This window comes from Capra hircus, chromosome 23 (assembly GCF_001704415.2).
Source record: "Capra hircus breed San Clemente chromosome 23, ASM170441v1, whole genome shotgun sequence".
Lineage (NCBI taxonomy): Eukaryota > Metazoa > Chordata > Mammalia > Artiodactyla > Bovidae > Capra > Capra hircus.
The window spans coordinates 36278999-36295527 of NC_030830.1; the positions used below are offsets into that span (position 1 = coordinate 36278999).

The following is a 16529-nucleotide window of genomic DNA, read 5'->3' on the forward strand; positions in this document are numbered from 1 at the left end:
ATTTAAAAATTATAGCTCTTTTCATCAGATTCCTATCTCCTACCACGTGGCAGCCTTGAGGTATGGGTGATTATTGAACTTTAGTAGTTAAATAGAAACCAAATTAGGTCATCAAGTGACAGTGAGAAACCGCACTTTCTTCGGGCCGATTTGGGTTTGGTTTTTTTTTTTTTTTTAAAACGACACGCAGCCCTCCATCATATGCGAAGCACATTGGGAATTGTAGTCTTGGGCGTAGAGCGCTGTGGGCGGAGGAACTGGGACCCAATCAGCAGAAAGCCAACTTCCTTTCCAGCAAGCGATTGGCTGGAAGTCAGCAGCGCCCGCCCTGGGGCGCAGTCGCGCCGGAGCTGGTGAAAAGCGCTTAGAAGCCGGCGGAGTGTGGGTACCTCTTGCGTTCCCGGGGACCGTCGTCCGTGATACAGCAGTGCGGCCATGGCAGAACCACAGCCCGCGTCCGGTGGCCTCACCGACGAGGCTGCCCTCAGCTGTTGCTCCGACCCGGACCCCAGCACCAAGGTGGGTGTAGAACCTAATTTTCCCGAGTCGGGGCCCCCTCTGCGTGGCGCGGCCGGGGCCCCCAGAGGGAGCAGTTCCCGGGCTCAACCAGGCCCGGCTTGGGCTGGATGATTCGAACTCTGGGCTTGAATCTCATCCGGCCACCGCTGCAGCTCCGCCCGCCTCGGACGGATCGGAGTGGGCCGGGAAGAGGGCCAGGGGTGTCCCAACAGGAGATCAGAGAAAGGATCCGTTTAAGTTGTTTGAAAGACTGTGACCCTGCTTGTTTTGATTTGTTTGACTTGGGACAGTTACCTAAAACGTTGGCTCAGCCAGGCTCAGCCACCTTGTCTGTGGGTTATGACTGTTCCCCAGCCCCAGGTCAATAGCCCTGGCGGGTAAGGGCAGTTTCAGAACTCAAGTCTTGGTCGAAGGTTTCTACGTGCCGGCTCCTCCCAGCCTGGATGATTTTTCTTTCTTTTTTTCTTTTTAAAAAATTATTTATTTTTATCTATTTGCGCCGTGTCTTAGATGTTGGCAGGCGAACTCCTAGTTGTGGCGTGTGGGATCTAGTTCTCTGACCAGGGATCTGTCGGGAGCCTCTTTTGATGAGAGTGCAGAATCTTAGCTACTGGGTCACCAGGGAAGTCCCGGTCATTTTTCTGTCACTGCCTTGGCTCTGGGTTTAACGCCTCCAAACCAATCTGATGGCTCCTGACTTTAACCGCGCCCAGAATTTCGCTTTGGGTTGGCCTTTACAGTTGTTCACAGTGACACTCCTCTGCCTGGGCTTAATGCCTCACAGGAGGGATGTTAGAATCCTGAAAGGGAATCATGGAAATTCCTTCACTAATCCTCTTATTGCAGCTGAGACCCATTGAGAGGAATGACTGGTTGCATAGGAAGGCTTTTCAGCTTGCTTAACGTGTTTGTACTGAGAGTCAGTGTAACTCACTCAGGTGTGGTGCCTACAGGCGTTATCAAGATCAGACAGGGCAGCCACTCCAGGGTTTGCTCCAGCATACTCAACACTGTCTGCAAATGCCTTTGTATGGATTCATTTGACTGGAAAAGCTCCAATTCCTTGAAGATTGAGTGTTTGCTTTGTACAGACCTTTAAGACAGTTGCTGACTTTATTCCCTGCTTGCTTTTTACATTCAGGGTGAAGAGTCAAACACTTCTAATTGCTCAAGCCTTTGACTAGCACCTGATAATACTTAGCTTAGGAAAAATGTTAGTCACTGCAAGACTAAGGGGGAAGAAATAAATATATACATTTCCTCTCACACTTATCTTATTTTTATACTCTTTAATGTTAAATACCATGTTATTTCACATAATACCGGTTGAGTTATTCAGTGTAAATTAGTTATCCAGATAACTGGACATTTTATATACTGGACTGTTTAAAAAAAAAATTCCAAAGAGAGCTTGATGAAATTGATTGATACAATCCCTTGTGATCTTAATTTATGCATTCTCAATTTAAGTAGATTTCTCTTGATTTGAAGGAATTATTTTGGGGAATTAGTCATTTTCACTCTTGAAATGCCATATGGGGGACATAAAATGGACTGTGTAATATTAATAGTAGCTGGTATGTGTTGAGTTGTGCCAGGCCCTGGTTTGTTAAGTGTGTGTACTTAGTTGCTCAGTCGTGTCCAACTCTTTGCGACCCCATGGACTGTAGCCCACCAGACTCCTCTATCCATGGGATTCTCAAGGCAATAATACTGGAGTGGATTGCCATCCCCTTCTCTGTTGTTAAGTACATTACTTCATTTGATCCTCACAGCTGCGAGGAAGGCATACTCATTTCCATGTTACATATAAGTAGACAATGGCACAGTGGTGCTGAGTAATTTCCCTAGGGAGAGCCCACACTCTAGTCTCCACCCTGTTCTGCTTCTAGATACTGACTATAGTGTTTTGAAGCTTGGCACAAGGAAAGCGTAAATTCAGTGATGATTGATCATCTGATATATGTAAAGAGCATGATAGGTACCTTGGGGGATATTGAGATGAGCAAAAAGTTGAAGTTCCTTCCTGCACCAAACATATACCAACTGTAACATAAGGTGGAACTGAGATTATATATATTGGAATTATAAAGCACTGTGGGACCACAGAAGATAGAGATTTTCAAGGGTTGCGTCTCTTGTTGTTCAGTTGCTAAGTTGTATCTGACTCTTTCCAACCCCATGGACTATTGCACACCAGGCTTCCTTATCCTCTGCTATCTCCCAGAGATTGCCCAAATTTATGTCCATTTAGTTGTTGATGCTATCTAATTATCTTATCCTCTGCCACACACTTCTCCTTTGCATTCAGTCTTTCCCAGCATCAAGGTCTTTTCCAGAGAGTCAGCTCCTCCCATCACGTGGCCAAAGTATTGGAGCATGAGCTTCAGCATCAATCCTTCCAGTGAATATTCAGGATTGGTTTCCTTTAGCATTGACTGATTTGATCTCCTTGCTGTCTAAGGAACTCTTACGTCTTCTCCAGCACCACAGTTTGAAAACATCAATTCTTCAACACTCAGCCTTCTTTAGAGTCCAACTCTCACAGCCGTATGTGACTACTATGGAAAAACCACAGCTTTGACTATACAGACCTTTGTTGGCAAAGTGATGTCTCTGCTATTTAATACGGTGTCTAGGTTTGTGGCACTAGTGGCAAAGAATCCACCTGCCAGTGCAGGAGTCATAAAAAGACATGGGTTCATTCCCTGGGTCAGGAAGGTGCCTGCAGAAGGGCATGGCAACCCACTCCAGTATTCTTGCCTGGAGAATCCCATGGACAGAGGAGCCTGGTGGGCTACTGTCCATAGGATTGAAAAGAGTTGGACATGTTGAAGTGACTTAGCACGCACTAGGTTCGTCATAGCTTTCCTTCCAAGGAAATGTCTTAATTTCATGGCTGCAGTCACTGTCCAGAGTGATTTTGGAGCCCAAGAAAATAAAATCTGTCACTGCTTCCACTTTGTCACCTTCTATTTGCCGAGAAGTAAGAAAGCTGAGTGCTGAAGAATTGATGCTTTTGAACTGTGGTGCTGGAAAAGACTCTTGAGAGTCCCTTGGACTGCAAGGAGATCCAACCAGTCCACTCTAAAGGAGATCAGCCCTGGGTGTTCTTTGGAAGGAATGATGCTAAAGCTGCAACTCCAGTACTTTGGCCACCTCATGGGAAGAGTTGACTCATTGGAAAAGACTCTGATGCTGGGAGGGATTGGGGGCAGGAGGAGAAGGGGATGACAGAGGATGAGATGGTTGGATGGCATCACCGACTCGATGGACTTGAGTTTGAGTGAACTCCAGGAGTTGGTGATGGACAGCGAGGTCTGGCATGCTGTGACTCATGGGGTCGCAAAGAGTCAGACACAACTGAGGAACTGAACTGAACTGAACTGAACTGATGGGACCAGATGCCATGATGTTAGTTTTTTGAACGTTGAGTTTCAAGTCAGCTTTTTCACTCTCCTCTTTTTCATCCTCATCAAGAGGCTCTTTAGTTCTTTTTCACTTTCTGCCACTAGAATGGTATCATCTGCATATCTGAGTTTGTTAATATTTCTCCCAGCAATCTTGATTCCAACTTGGGATTCATCTAGCTTGGCATTTGACATGATGTACTCTGCATATAAGTTAACTAGGCAGAGTGACAATATACAGCCTTGTTTTACTCCTTTCCCAATTTGGAACCAGTCTGTTGTTCCATGTTCCATTCTAATGGTTGCTTCTTGACCCACACACAGGTTCCCCAAGAGTCAGGTAAGGTGGTCTGGTATTCCTATCTCTAAGAATTTTCCACAGTTTTTTGTGATCCACATAGTGAAAGGCTTTAGTGTAGTCAATGAAGCAGAAGTGGATGGATTTTTTTCTGGAATTCCCTTGCTTTCTCCATGATCCAGTGATTGTTGGCAATTTGATCTCTGGTTTCTCTGCCTTTTCTAAACCCAGCTGGTATGTCTCAAAGTTCTTGGGTTCCTGCTGAAGCCTATCTTGAAGGATTTTGAGCATAACTTTGCTAGCATGTGAAATGAGTGCAGTTGTATGGTGGTTTGAATATTCTTTGGCATTGCCCTTCTTGGGGATTGGAATGAAAACTCACCTTTTCCAGTTCTGTGGCCACTGCTGAGTTTTCCAGATTTGCTGACATTTTGAGTGCATCATTTTAACAGCATCATCTTTTTGGATTTGTAATAGCTCAGCTAGAGTTCCATTGCTGCCACCTGCTTTGTTTGTAATAATGCCTCCTAAGGCCCACTTGACTTCACGCTCCAGGATGTCGGGCTGCAGGTGAGTAGCATCTATAGTATGATGTATAACCAGGGTATTTGGAGGCTGAAGACCTATATTTGAATCTCTAATTCTATCATTGGCCATAATGATCTTAGCAGGACACTTGGGCCGAGTTTGTAAAAGCAGCAGAAACAAAGCTGCTATAAGGATAAAATGTATCTATGATCTCTAAGCTAGGAAAAGCAATACAATTCAAGGTTGTATTTCAACTGTGGATATCAGGGAGTGAGTCAAGCAGAAGGTGGGGGTGAGCCTAGACCTTGAAAGATAGATGGGATCCCAGCATCACACAGGAGATGGTTGCATGGGAGGGCTTCTAGGTGGAGGAGACATCTGAGCAAAACTGGTAAGGTGACAGAAAGATGCAGTGTGAAACGTGTTCTGGAGAAATGAGTTATGTGTTTTTGGTTCAAGTTATTTAAGCAGTGGTAGAGAAGACTGGAATGGTAGGTTGAAGCCAGATCTTAGAGAGTACCTAGGGTGTCACTTCTAAGAAAATTGGATTTCATATAGTTAGTGGGGAACCAGTGAGGGATTCAAATCATTCTATAGAATAGATTGGAGAGATCTAAGTGTAGAGATGATGAGGACCCCTAAAAGATGAGAAAAGTGATGAGGAGCTGGTTTGGAAAGGAGAGAGCCGTGGTAGAAGGTCAGCTTGTTTGTTGATCGTTTGCATCTTTGTCATAGAGGCAGACCAAAGAATATACAGCTACACCACATCCCGGGCAGACTTACTAACTTGCTTCAAAAAGCCAGTGCTGCTTCTATCCCCAAGTAGTGATCTCCTGACATTCTTTTTACTGTCTCTGTCAGTCCTCTTTGATACAGTTACTTAATGTTCCTTCCCATCTGAGTGGAAGATGAGGAGGTCAGGGGATACTTTTAGTGTTGGTGACGCTTCAGTTTAGTTCAGTTGCTCAGTCGTGTCCAACTCTTTGCAAACCCCATAGGCTGCAGCATGCCAGGCCTCCCTGTCCATCACCAACTCCCAGAGTTTACTCAAACTCATGTCCATCGAGTCAGTGATGCCATCCAACCATCTCATCCTCTGTCGTTCCCTTCTTCTCCCACCTTCACTCTTTCCCAGCATCAGGGTCTTTTCCAATGAATCAGTTCTTCGCATCAGATGGCCAAAGTATTGGAGTTTCAGCTTCAGCATCAGTCCTTCCAATGAATATTTAGGATTGATTTCCTTTAGGATGGACTGGTTGGATCTCCTTGCAGTCCAAGAGACTCTCAAGAGTCTTCTCCAACATCACAGTTCAAAAACATCAATTCTTCGGCGCTCAGCTTTCTTTATAGTCCAACTCTCATATCCATACATGACTACTGGGAAAATCGTAGCTTTGACTGGACAGACCTTTGTTGGCAAAGTAGTGGCTCTGCTTTTTAGTATGCTGTCTAAGTTGGTCATAATTTTCTTCCAAGGAGCAAGCGTCTTTTAATTGCATGGCTGCAGTCACCATCTGCAGTGATTTTGGAGCCCCCCAAAATAAAGTCTCTCACTGTTTCCATTGTTTCCCCATCTATTTGTCATGAAGTGATGGGGCCAGATGCCATGAGCTTAGTTTTCTGAATGTTGAGCTTTAAGCTAACTTTTTCACTCTCCTCTGTCACTTTCATCAAGAGGCTCTTTAGTTCTTCTTCGCTTTCTGCCATAAGGGTGGTGTCATCTGTATATCTGAGGTTATTGATATTTCTCCTGGCAGTCTTGATTCCAGCTTGTGCTTCATCCAGCCCAGCATTTCTCATGATGTATTCTGCATATAAGTTAAATAAGCAGGGTGACAATACACAGCCTTGATGTACTCCTTTCCTGATCTGGAACCAGTCTGTTGTTCCATGTCCAGTTCTAACTTTTGCTTCCTGACCTGCATACAGATTTCTCAAAAGGCAGGTCAAGTGGTCTGGTATTCCCATCTCTTTAAGAGTTTTCCAGTTTGTTGTGATCCACGCAGTCAAAGACTTTGGCATAGTCAATAAAGCAAAAGTAGATGTTTTTCTGGAACTCTCTTGCTTTTTTGATGATCAAACGGATGTTGGCAATTTGATCTCTGGTTCCTCTGCCTTTTCTAAAACCAGCTTGAACATCTGGAAGTTCATGGTTCATGTACTGTTGAAGCCTGACTTGGAGAATTTTGAGCATTGCTTTACTAGCATGTGAGATGAGTGCAATTGTGCGGTAGTTTGAGCATTCTTTGGTGTTGCCTTTCTTTGGGATTAGAATGAAAACTGACCTTTTCCAGTCCCGTGGCCACTGCTGAGTTTTCCAAATTTGCTGGCATATTGAGTGCAGCACTTTGACAGCATCATCTTTTAGGATTTCAAATAGCTCAACTGAAATTCCATCACCTCCACTAGCTTTGTTCGTAGTGATGCTTCGTAAGGCCCACCTGACTTTGCAATCCAGGATGCCTGGCTCTAGGTGAATGATCATACCATCATGATTATCTGAGTCATGAAGATCTTTTTTGCATAGTTCTTTGTATTCTTCCCACCTCTTCTTAATATCTTCTGCTTCTGTTAGGTCCATACCATTTCTGTTTTTTATTGATCCCATCTTTGCATGAAATGTTCCCTTGGTATCTCTAATTCTCTTGAAGAGATCTCTAGTCTTTCCCACTCTATTGTTTTCCTCTGTTTCTTTGCATTGATCACTGAGGAAGGCTGTCTTATGTCTCCTTGGTATTCTCTGGAACTCTGCACTCAAATGGGTATATCTTTCCTTTTCTCCTTTGCCTTTCACTTCTCTTCTTTTCACAGCTATTTGTAACGCATAGTCAGACAACCATTTTGCCTTTTTGCATTTCTTTTTCTTGGGGATGGTCTTTATCCCTGTCTCCTGTGCAATGTCACAAACCTCTGTCCTTAGTTCTTCAGGCACTCTGCTATCAGATCTAATCCCTTGAATCTGTTTGTCACTTCCACTGTATAATCTTAAGGGCTTTGATTTAGGTCGTACCTGAATGGTCTAGTGGTTTTCCCTACTTTCTTTAAGTCTGAATTTTGCAATAAGGAGTTCATGATCTGAGCCACAGTCAGCTCCTGGTCTTGTTTTTGCTGACTGTATAGAGCTTCTCCCTCTTTGGCTGCAAAGAATTTAATCAGTCTGATTTTGGTATTGACCGTGTGTAGAGTCTTCTCTTGTGTTGTTAGAAGAGGGTGTTTGCTATGAGCAGTGCTTTCTCTTGGCAAAACTTTATTAGCCTTTGCCCTGCTTCATTCTGTACTCCAAGGCCAAATTTGCCTGTTACTCCAGGTAATTCTTGACTTCCTACTTTTGCATTCCATTCCTGGCATCCCACTCCAGTACTCTTGCCTGGGAAATCCCATGGGTGGAGGAGCCTGGTAGGCTGCAGTCCATGGGGTCGCGAAGAGTTGGACACAACTGAGCAACTTCCCCTTCTCTTTTCCCTTTCTTCCCCTTCTCTTTTCACTTTCATGCATTGGAGAAGGAAATGGCAACCCACTCCAGTGTTCTTGCCAGGAGAATCCCAGGGACTGGGGAGCCTGGTGGGCTGCTGTCTGTGGGGTCGCACAGAGTCGGACATGACTGAAGTGACTTAGCAGCAGCAGCCCCTATAATGAAAAGGATATCTTTTGGGGGTGTTAGTCCTAGAAGGTCTTGTAGGTCTTCATAGAACTGTTCAACTTCAGCTTCTTCAGCATTACTGGTCGGGGCATAAACTTGGATTACTGTGATATCGAATGGTTTGCTTTGGAAACAAATAGATCATTCTGTCATTTTTGAGATTGCATCCAAGTACTGCATTTCAGACTGTTTGTTGACTGTGATAGCTACTCCATTTCTTCTAAGGGATTCTTGCCCACAGTAATCTCCTGTTTGACCACTTCCAATTTGCCATGATTCATGGACCTAACATTCCAGGTTCCTATGCGATACTGTTCTTTACAGCATTGGACTTAACTTCCATCACCAGTCATATCCACAACTGGGTGTTGTTTTTGCTTTGGTTCTGTCTCTTCATTCTTTCTGGAGTTATTTCTCCCTTGACCTCCAGTGGCATATTGGGCATCGACCTACCTGGAGAGTTCATCTTTCAGTGTCCTATCTTTTTGCCTTTTTTACTGTTCATGGGGTTCTCAAGGCAAGCATACTGGTGACATTTATGTTGGGTTTTACTGAATACAAAGGAGGTAGCTAGGTAGAACTGGGTGCAGGGATTGAGGGAAGAAAAACGGAAAGGAAAGAATAAGGACAGTGGCTAGATGGATGAATGACTTTTCTCAGCAGAGAGAACTGTAGTTTATATAAAAACACAGTGACAATAGAGAACCAATGCGGGGACCTGCAAGTATACAGTGAGACTGAAGTTGTAAGGCAGTGGGAGTTAATGGTGAGGGACACAAAGCAATCAGTGGGATTCTCAGAGAAAATATGAACATTCCCACTTGGTTCGTTTTTCTCATCCTGCGAAGATTTTTGTTTGGCAAATATATTTTAAATATATTTGTTTTTTTAAGTATATTGGAGTAATGACAAAAAATGAAGTTAGAGAAGTATGCAACAACTGTATGCGCTTGCTTTGGGGATTTTCTTCTTAAAGCTGTAAGGCACCATTGAAATTCTGATCTTTAACCCAGAAATGACACAACTGGGTTTTTATTATAGAAAGCTCAGTCTGGTAGTGTTATCGGAATTCTCGATTGCATCACTCTGGATTGCATTTGGGTTTGAACTGTGGTGTTGGAGAAGACTCTTGAGAGTCCCTTGGACTGCAAGGAGATCCAACCAGTCCATTCTGAAGGAGATCAGCCCTGGGTGTTTTTTGGAAGGAATGATGCTAAAGCTGCAACTCCAGTACTTTGACCACCTCATGGGAAGAGTTGACTCACTGGAAAAGACTCTGATGCTGGGAGTGATTGGGGGCAGGAGGAAAAGGTGATGACAGAGGATGAGATGGCTGGATAGCATCACCGACTCGATGGACGTGAGTTTGAGTGAACTCCGGGAGATGGTGATGGACAGGGAGGCCTGGCATGCTGCGATTCATGGGGTCGCAAAGAGTCGGACACGACTGAGCGACTGGACTGAACTGAACTGAAGCTCGCAAGAAGCAGACAGACCTGGGAGGCTTCTTTCCTTTTTTTTTTAAACGTGGATCACTTTCAAAGTCTTTATTGAATTTGTTACAATGTTGGTTCTGTGTTTATGTTTCGGTTCTTTTGGCTGCAAGGCATGTGGGGTCCTAGCTTCCCAACCAGGAGTCAGACTGCACCACCTGCACTGGAAAGCGAGCTCCTGACCCTCTTGACCAGCAGGGAAGCCCCTCCAGGGAGGTTTGGACAATCGTCCAGGCAGGAAGCAGTGAAGACAAGAACAAGGTGGTAGTGATCATTGGAGAGGCAAGGAGAAAGATTCCAGAGGGACTTGAGCAGTCAGGTGATCCAATGCAATCCAGCGCTTGGATTGGGTTACAGAAGGAGTGGCAGAAAGGAACTAGGAAGATTCCACATGTCTGTCTTGGGCTAACAAGGGATTCTAGAGACATTCCCTGAGGGGGATGTATTAATAGTAGGAGTGTTTATCTGGGTTGTGATTAATTTGATATTTGACTCAGGTGGAAATGTTGAGTAGACAGATGAAGATGTAAATCCAGAGCTGAGGTTAGAGGTATGGGCTGGGGAATACAGACTTGGGAATCGAAAGCAATAGTTGGTAATAGAATAGTTAGGGTATATTTTATAATAACAACCACAGGAGCAATAGTAAGTGGAGTAACTTACTCTGAGACAGAACTCTGCTAAGCACTTACATGCATTTTCCCATTTATTTTCCAACTCAGCCCTAAGAGCTGAAAACCAGTATTATTTCCATTCTAAAGATGTGAAAACTGATGTTCAAGAAAAGTAATGATTTACTCAGGGTAACAGTAATAGAGCCAGCATTTGAACCACATTGCCTCTGAAGAATTATTAATAATTCTTTCATACTTGTGTATGTTTTTCTCCCTTTGCATGAGATTTGAAAGGCCTCATGATACTGAGGGCTTCCAGGATATTCCTGTTTCTCTTATTTGTTGTAAGAGTAGTTGGGTGCAGGTATGTTTACAAATACCATAGGTAATTTTAAAAATAAAACTAATTTCCTTTGTGTCTCCTAGCTGTTTTTGTCTTCCTCATTTATAGACTAAGTATACTTGCAGTATGTTGTTAGCTGTTGAGTGGGAAGAAGGAAAGAACCACATGAAATCAATTTAGATAGGACAACTAGTGTAGAGGAAGTGGCTGAATTATTTTCCGGAACAACTGTTACTTTCTGACATAGGTTGAATCAGAGAAGTAATAGCAGGAAAAGGATAGTAAAGAAAAAAATGTATCAGACCATATTGTATATCAACCATGTGCTCCTGCTGTCGCATAGTAAATAACCTTCCCCTCAAATACATTTCTTTTTCCAAAATGAACTTTCAAAGAAGGCAGTTGTGATTTTTTTTTTTAAGTCAGGAAAAAGCAAAACTTTATCCATTTCTAATTCATATGAGATGTGACACCTAGGAGTAAAGTTAGGCTTTTTTCCCTTGATAAGAATCTGACCTTTGGTTATCTCTAGCTCTGTCTCCCACGAAAATGCTATTTGCTACTTGGCAATATTGCTTTTGGTAGAAGTAACTTGACTGGAAGGTTGCACCTGCAAAGGGAGAATTGTAAATATCTAATATAGCTTTGGGTTTGCCTGAATTCAGTGCCTCTTAAAACTGTCCCATGTGAAAATCCTGAAAGCTGTGCCTGTGGAGTTGCTACCAGAGATAGTGGCCTTCTGTGGCACACAGGGCTTCTACACCAGGGTGACTCCCACCCCTGCCCTAATGTGGATCTTCTCCCTGCACCTGAGTGGTATAGATTCTTTTCCAAACTCTTGCTGCAAGAGACACCTCACACTGCTCTGTTGGTAAGCTGTGTTTTCCTGACTGATAGCCTTCTAGCCTGTAGTTGTCTTGTGACTCTGAATGCTTAGTTGAACCTGAAGAAGACCCTTTGCTGGGGGTGATGCATCACATTTGAAAATTCATTGGGAGAGAGAGTTGATAGGCTCCATGGAGAGTTGGCCTCGCTGTTACTAAGACCAGAACACACAGTTCAGACAAAGAAGTATAAAAATTTCTGAAAGTTTAGCTGATGCAAGATTGAAGCTTTTATCCTGAGGTTGCACCTGTTCGGTCTCATCTTCAGGATCCACTTCTAATTGTAGTTCTCTTGTTATTTCCACCACATCTGCAGTTATTTCCTCCACTGAAGCCTTGAACCTCTCAAAATCATCCGTGAGGGTTGCAATCAGCTTCTTTCAAACTCCTATTATTAATGTTGATATTCTGACCTCTTCCCATGAATCACAAATGTTCTAGATGGCATCTAGAATGGTGAAGCCTTTCCAGAAGTTCAATTTACTTTGCCCAAATTCGTTAGAGGAATCATCTATGACAGCTATCACCTTACAAAATGTATTTCTTAAAGAGTAAGTCTTGAGAATCAGAATTACTCCTTGATGTATGGACTGGAAGGATGGATGCTATGTTAGCAGGGATGGAAACAAAATTAATCTCACTGTTCACCTCCGTCAGAGCTCTTAGACGGCCAAGTGCATTTTCAATGAATGTATTAAAGGAATCTTATTTTTTTTCTGAGCAGTAAGTCTCAACTGTGGGCTTAAAATATTCAGTAAACCGTGTTGTAACCAGATATGCTATCATCCAGGCTTTATTGTTCATTTATAAAGACCACAGGCAGAGGAGATTCAGCATGATTCTTAAGAACCCTAGGATTTTCAGAATGGTAATGAGCATTGGCTTCAACTTAAAGTAACTAGCTGTTTTTGCTCCTACGAGAGAATGAGCCTATCCTTTGAAACTTCAAAAGCATTGACTTTTCTCCAATTGTGAACGTCCTAGATGGCATCTTCTTCCAACAGAAAGCTGTTTCATCCACATTGAAAGTCTGTTTAGTGCAGCCACCTTCGTTCATTATTTTAGTTAGATCTTCTGGATAACTCACTGCAGCTTCTACATCAGCACTTGCTACTTTACCTTGCACTTTTATGTTATGGAACTAACTTCTTTACTTAAATTCCATAAACCAACCACTGATAGCTTCAGACTTTGCTTCTGTAGCTTCCTCACCTCTCTCTGCCCTCTAGAATGGGAGAGAGAGGCTTGCTCTGGATCAGGCTTTGGCTTGAGGGAATGTTGTGACTGGTTTGATCTTCTATCCAGATCTCTAAAACTTTCTCCATGTCAGCAATAAGGCTGTTTTACTTTCTTATCATTTGTGTATTCACCGGAGTAGCACTATTAACTTCCTTAAAGAACTTTGTCTTCACAACTTGACTAACGCGGTGCAGGAGGCCTAGCTTTCAGTCTGTCTTAGGTTTTGACACACCTTCCTTGCTCAGCTTAATCATTTCCAGCTTTTGATTTAAAATAAGAGGCGTGGAACTCTTCCTTTCATTTGAACTCTTAGAGACCATTGCACAGATATTAATTGATCTAATTTCAGTATCGTGTCTCAGGGAATAGGGAGCTGACTGTGGTTCAGATCATGAACTCCTTATTGCCAAATTCAGACTTAAATTGAAGAAAGTAGGGAAAACCGCTAGACCATTTAGGTATGACCTAAATCAAATCCCTTATGATTATACAGTGGAAGTGAGAAATAGATTTAAGGGCCTAGATCTGATAGATACAGTGCCTGATGAACTATGGAATGAGGTTCTTGACATTGTACAGGAGACAGGGATCAAGACCATCCACATAGAAAAGAAATGCAAAAAAGCAAAATGGCTGTCTGGGGAGGCCTTTCAAATAGCTGTGAAAAGAAGAGAGGCAAGAGGCAAAGGAGAAAAGGAAAGATATAAGCATCTGAATGCAGAGTTCCAAAGAATAGCAAGAAGAGATAAGAAAGCCTTCTTCAGCAATCAATGCAAAGAAATAGAGGAAAACAACAGAATGGGAAAGACTAGAGATCTCTTCAAGAATATTAGAGATACCAAGGGAACACTTGATGCAAAGATGTGCTCGATAGAGGACAGAAATGGTATGGCCCTAACAGAAGCAGAAGATATTAAGAAGAGGTGGCAAGAATACACAGAAGAACTGTACAAAAAAGATCTTCACTACCTGGATAATCACGATGGTGTGATCACTCATCTAGAGCCAGACATCCTAGAATGTGATGTCAAGTGGGCCTTAGAAAGCATCACTACAAACAAAGCTAGTGGAGGTGATGGAATTCCAGTGGAGCTGTTTCAAATCCTGAAAGATGATGCTGTGAAAGTGCTGCACTCAATATGCCAGCAAGTTTGGAAAACTCAGCAGTGGCCACAGGACTGGAAAAGGTCAGTTTTCATTCCAATCCCAAAGAAAGGCAATGCCAAAGAATGCTCAAACTATCGAACAGTTGCACTCATCTCACATGCTAGTAAAGTAATGCTCAAAATTCTCCAAGCCAGGCCTCAGCAATACATGAACCGTGAACTTCCAGATGTTCAAGCTGGTTTTAGAAAAGGCAGAGGAACCAGAGATCAAATTGCCAGCATCTGCTGGATCATGGAAAAATCAAGACAGTTCCAGAACAAACATCTATTTCTGCTTTATTGACTATGCCAAAGCCTTTGACTGTGTGGATCACAATAAGCTGTGGAAAATTCAGAAAGAGATGGGAATACCAGACCACCTAACCTGCCTCTTGAGAAATCTGTATGCAGGTCAGGAAGCAACAGTTAGAACTGGACATGAACAACAGACTGGTTCCAAATAGGAAAAGGAGTGTGTCAAGGCTGTATATCGTCACCCTGCTTATTTAACTTATATGCAGAGTACATCATGAGAAACGCTGGGCTGGAAGAAGCACAAGCTGGAACCAAGACTGCCAGGAGAAATATCAATAACCTCAGATATGCAGATGACACCACCCTTATGGCAGAAAGTGAAGAGGAACTAAAAAGCCTCTTGATGAAAGTGAAAGAGGAGAGTGAAAAGGTTGGCTTAAAGCTCAACATTCAGAAAACGAAGATCATGGCATCTGGTCCCATCACTTCATGGGAAATAGATGGGGAAACAGTGGAAACTGTGTCAGACTTTATTTTTTTGGGCTCCAAAATCACTGTAGATGGTGACTGCAGCCATGAAATTAAAAGACGCTTACTCCTTGGAAGAAAAGTTATGACCAACCTAGATAGCATATTCAAAAGCAGAGACATTACTTTGCCGACTAAGGTCCGTCTAGTCAAAGCTATGGTTTTTCCAGTGGTCATGTATGGATGTGAGAGTTGGACTGTGAAGAAAGCTGAGCGCCGAAGAATTGATGCTTTTGAACTGTGGTGTTGGAGAAGACTCTTGAGAGTCCCTTGGACTGCAAGGCGATCCAACCAGTCCATTCTGAAGGAGATCAGCCCTGGGATTTCTTTGGAAGGAATGATGGTAAAGCTGAGACTCCAGTACTTTGGCCACCTCATGGGAAGAGTTGACTCATTGGAAAAGACTGCGATGCTGGGAGGGATTGGGGCAGGAGGAGAAGGGGATGACAGAGGATGAGATGGCTGGATGGCATCACTGACTTGATGGATGTGAGTCTGAGTGAACTCCGGGAGTTGGTGATGGACAGGGAGGCCTTGCGTGCTGTAATTCATGGGGTCGCAAAGAGTCGGACACGACTGAGTGACTGAACTGGACTGAACTGAGGATGGGGAAAGAGATGGGACAGTGGTCTGTCAGTGGAGTAGTCAGAACACACAAATTTTTTCAGTTAAGTTTGTCATCTAATGTGGATGTGGTTCATGGCACCCCAAAACAGTCACAATAATAGCATCAAAGATCATTGATCACAAATCATCATAACAAATGTAATGAAAAAGTTTGAAGTATTATGAGAATTATCAAAATGTGATGAGGGCTACAAAGTGAGCAAATGCTTTTGGAAAAGTATCACTGATAGACTTGTTGGACACAGGGTTGTTACAGACCTTCAATTTGGGGGGGAAAAAAACCAACCAGTATCTGTGAACCATAACAAAGTGATGTGCAATAAAACGAGATATGCTTATATGAACAAAAATAGGAAGACTCTGAAAAGCAGAGAGAAGAAGGCAGACTGGGTAGGGACTTCGAAACCCTAGGAACATCATGGCAGTAAGTTTCCTGGGTTTTCTCTCTGCCTCATATAGCCCAGACTTAGAGCTAAAGAAGCTAGTGATCTGGAAGTGCCAATGGATGCACACACACAAAAAAGCCGAATGAATGCCTTCTCTCTCTACCCACAGGACCAGGAGATACACAGTATTTCCTGATAAGTCAGAAAACTTTTAGACCACAAGTGCTCTACTACAGCCAAACCCCATAGAGAAAACAGTGGCCTCAGCCACACCTCTGCCAGCAGAGGCTGAGTGGGGAGTTTAGTCTTCCAGCCAACTGGCTATAATAAGGTGCTCAACCTCCCCGTGCTACAGTAGTATCAGAGAAGACTAAGTAGGGAGCGATGATTTCGTCTTGCCAGGCAGTAACAGTCTTTCCCCTCGTGCTGTAATCAGTGGAGAAATACGGAAAACCTAGCATTCCACCCTGGCCCAGCAGTGGAAATATTTTAAGACAGTTATAAATCGGAGAGAGTAAAGGGATATAAGGAGAGATAAGGTTTCTACACCTCACTCAAACCATTATATGATGATGCCAAATGCTGTGGTAAGTTACAACTGATATAGATCAGTGGAAAAG

General features: G+C 43.2%; 1 protein-coding gene across 1 annotated transcript in view; it reads left to right on the top strand.

Moving 5' to 3' along the window:
- GLO1 (glyoxalase I) overlaps positions 343–16529 on the top strand; it is a 29521-nt gene continuing 13334 nt past the window's right edge. Inside the window, exon 1 of the mRNA XM_005696284.3 lies at positions 343–519. Within this exon, the coding sequence (XP_005696341.1) occupies positions 436–519 (84 nt within the window). The 5' untranslated portion in view covers positions 343–435. The remainder of the gene's footprint in view (positions 520–16529) is intronic.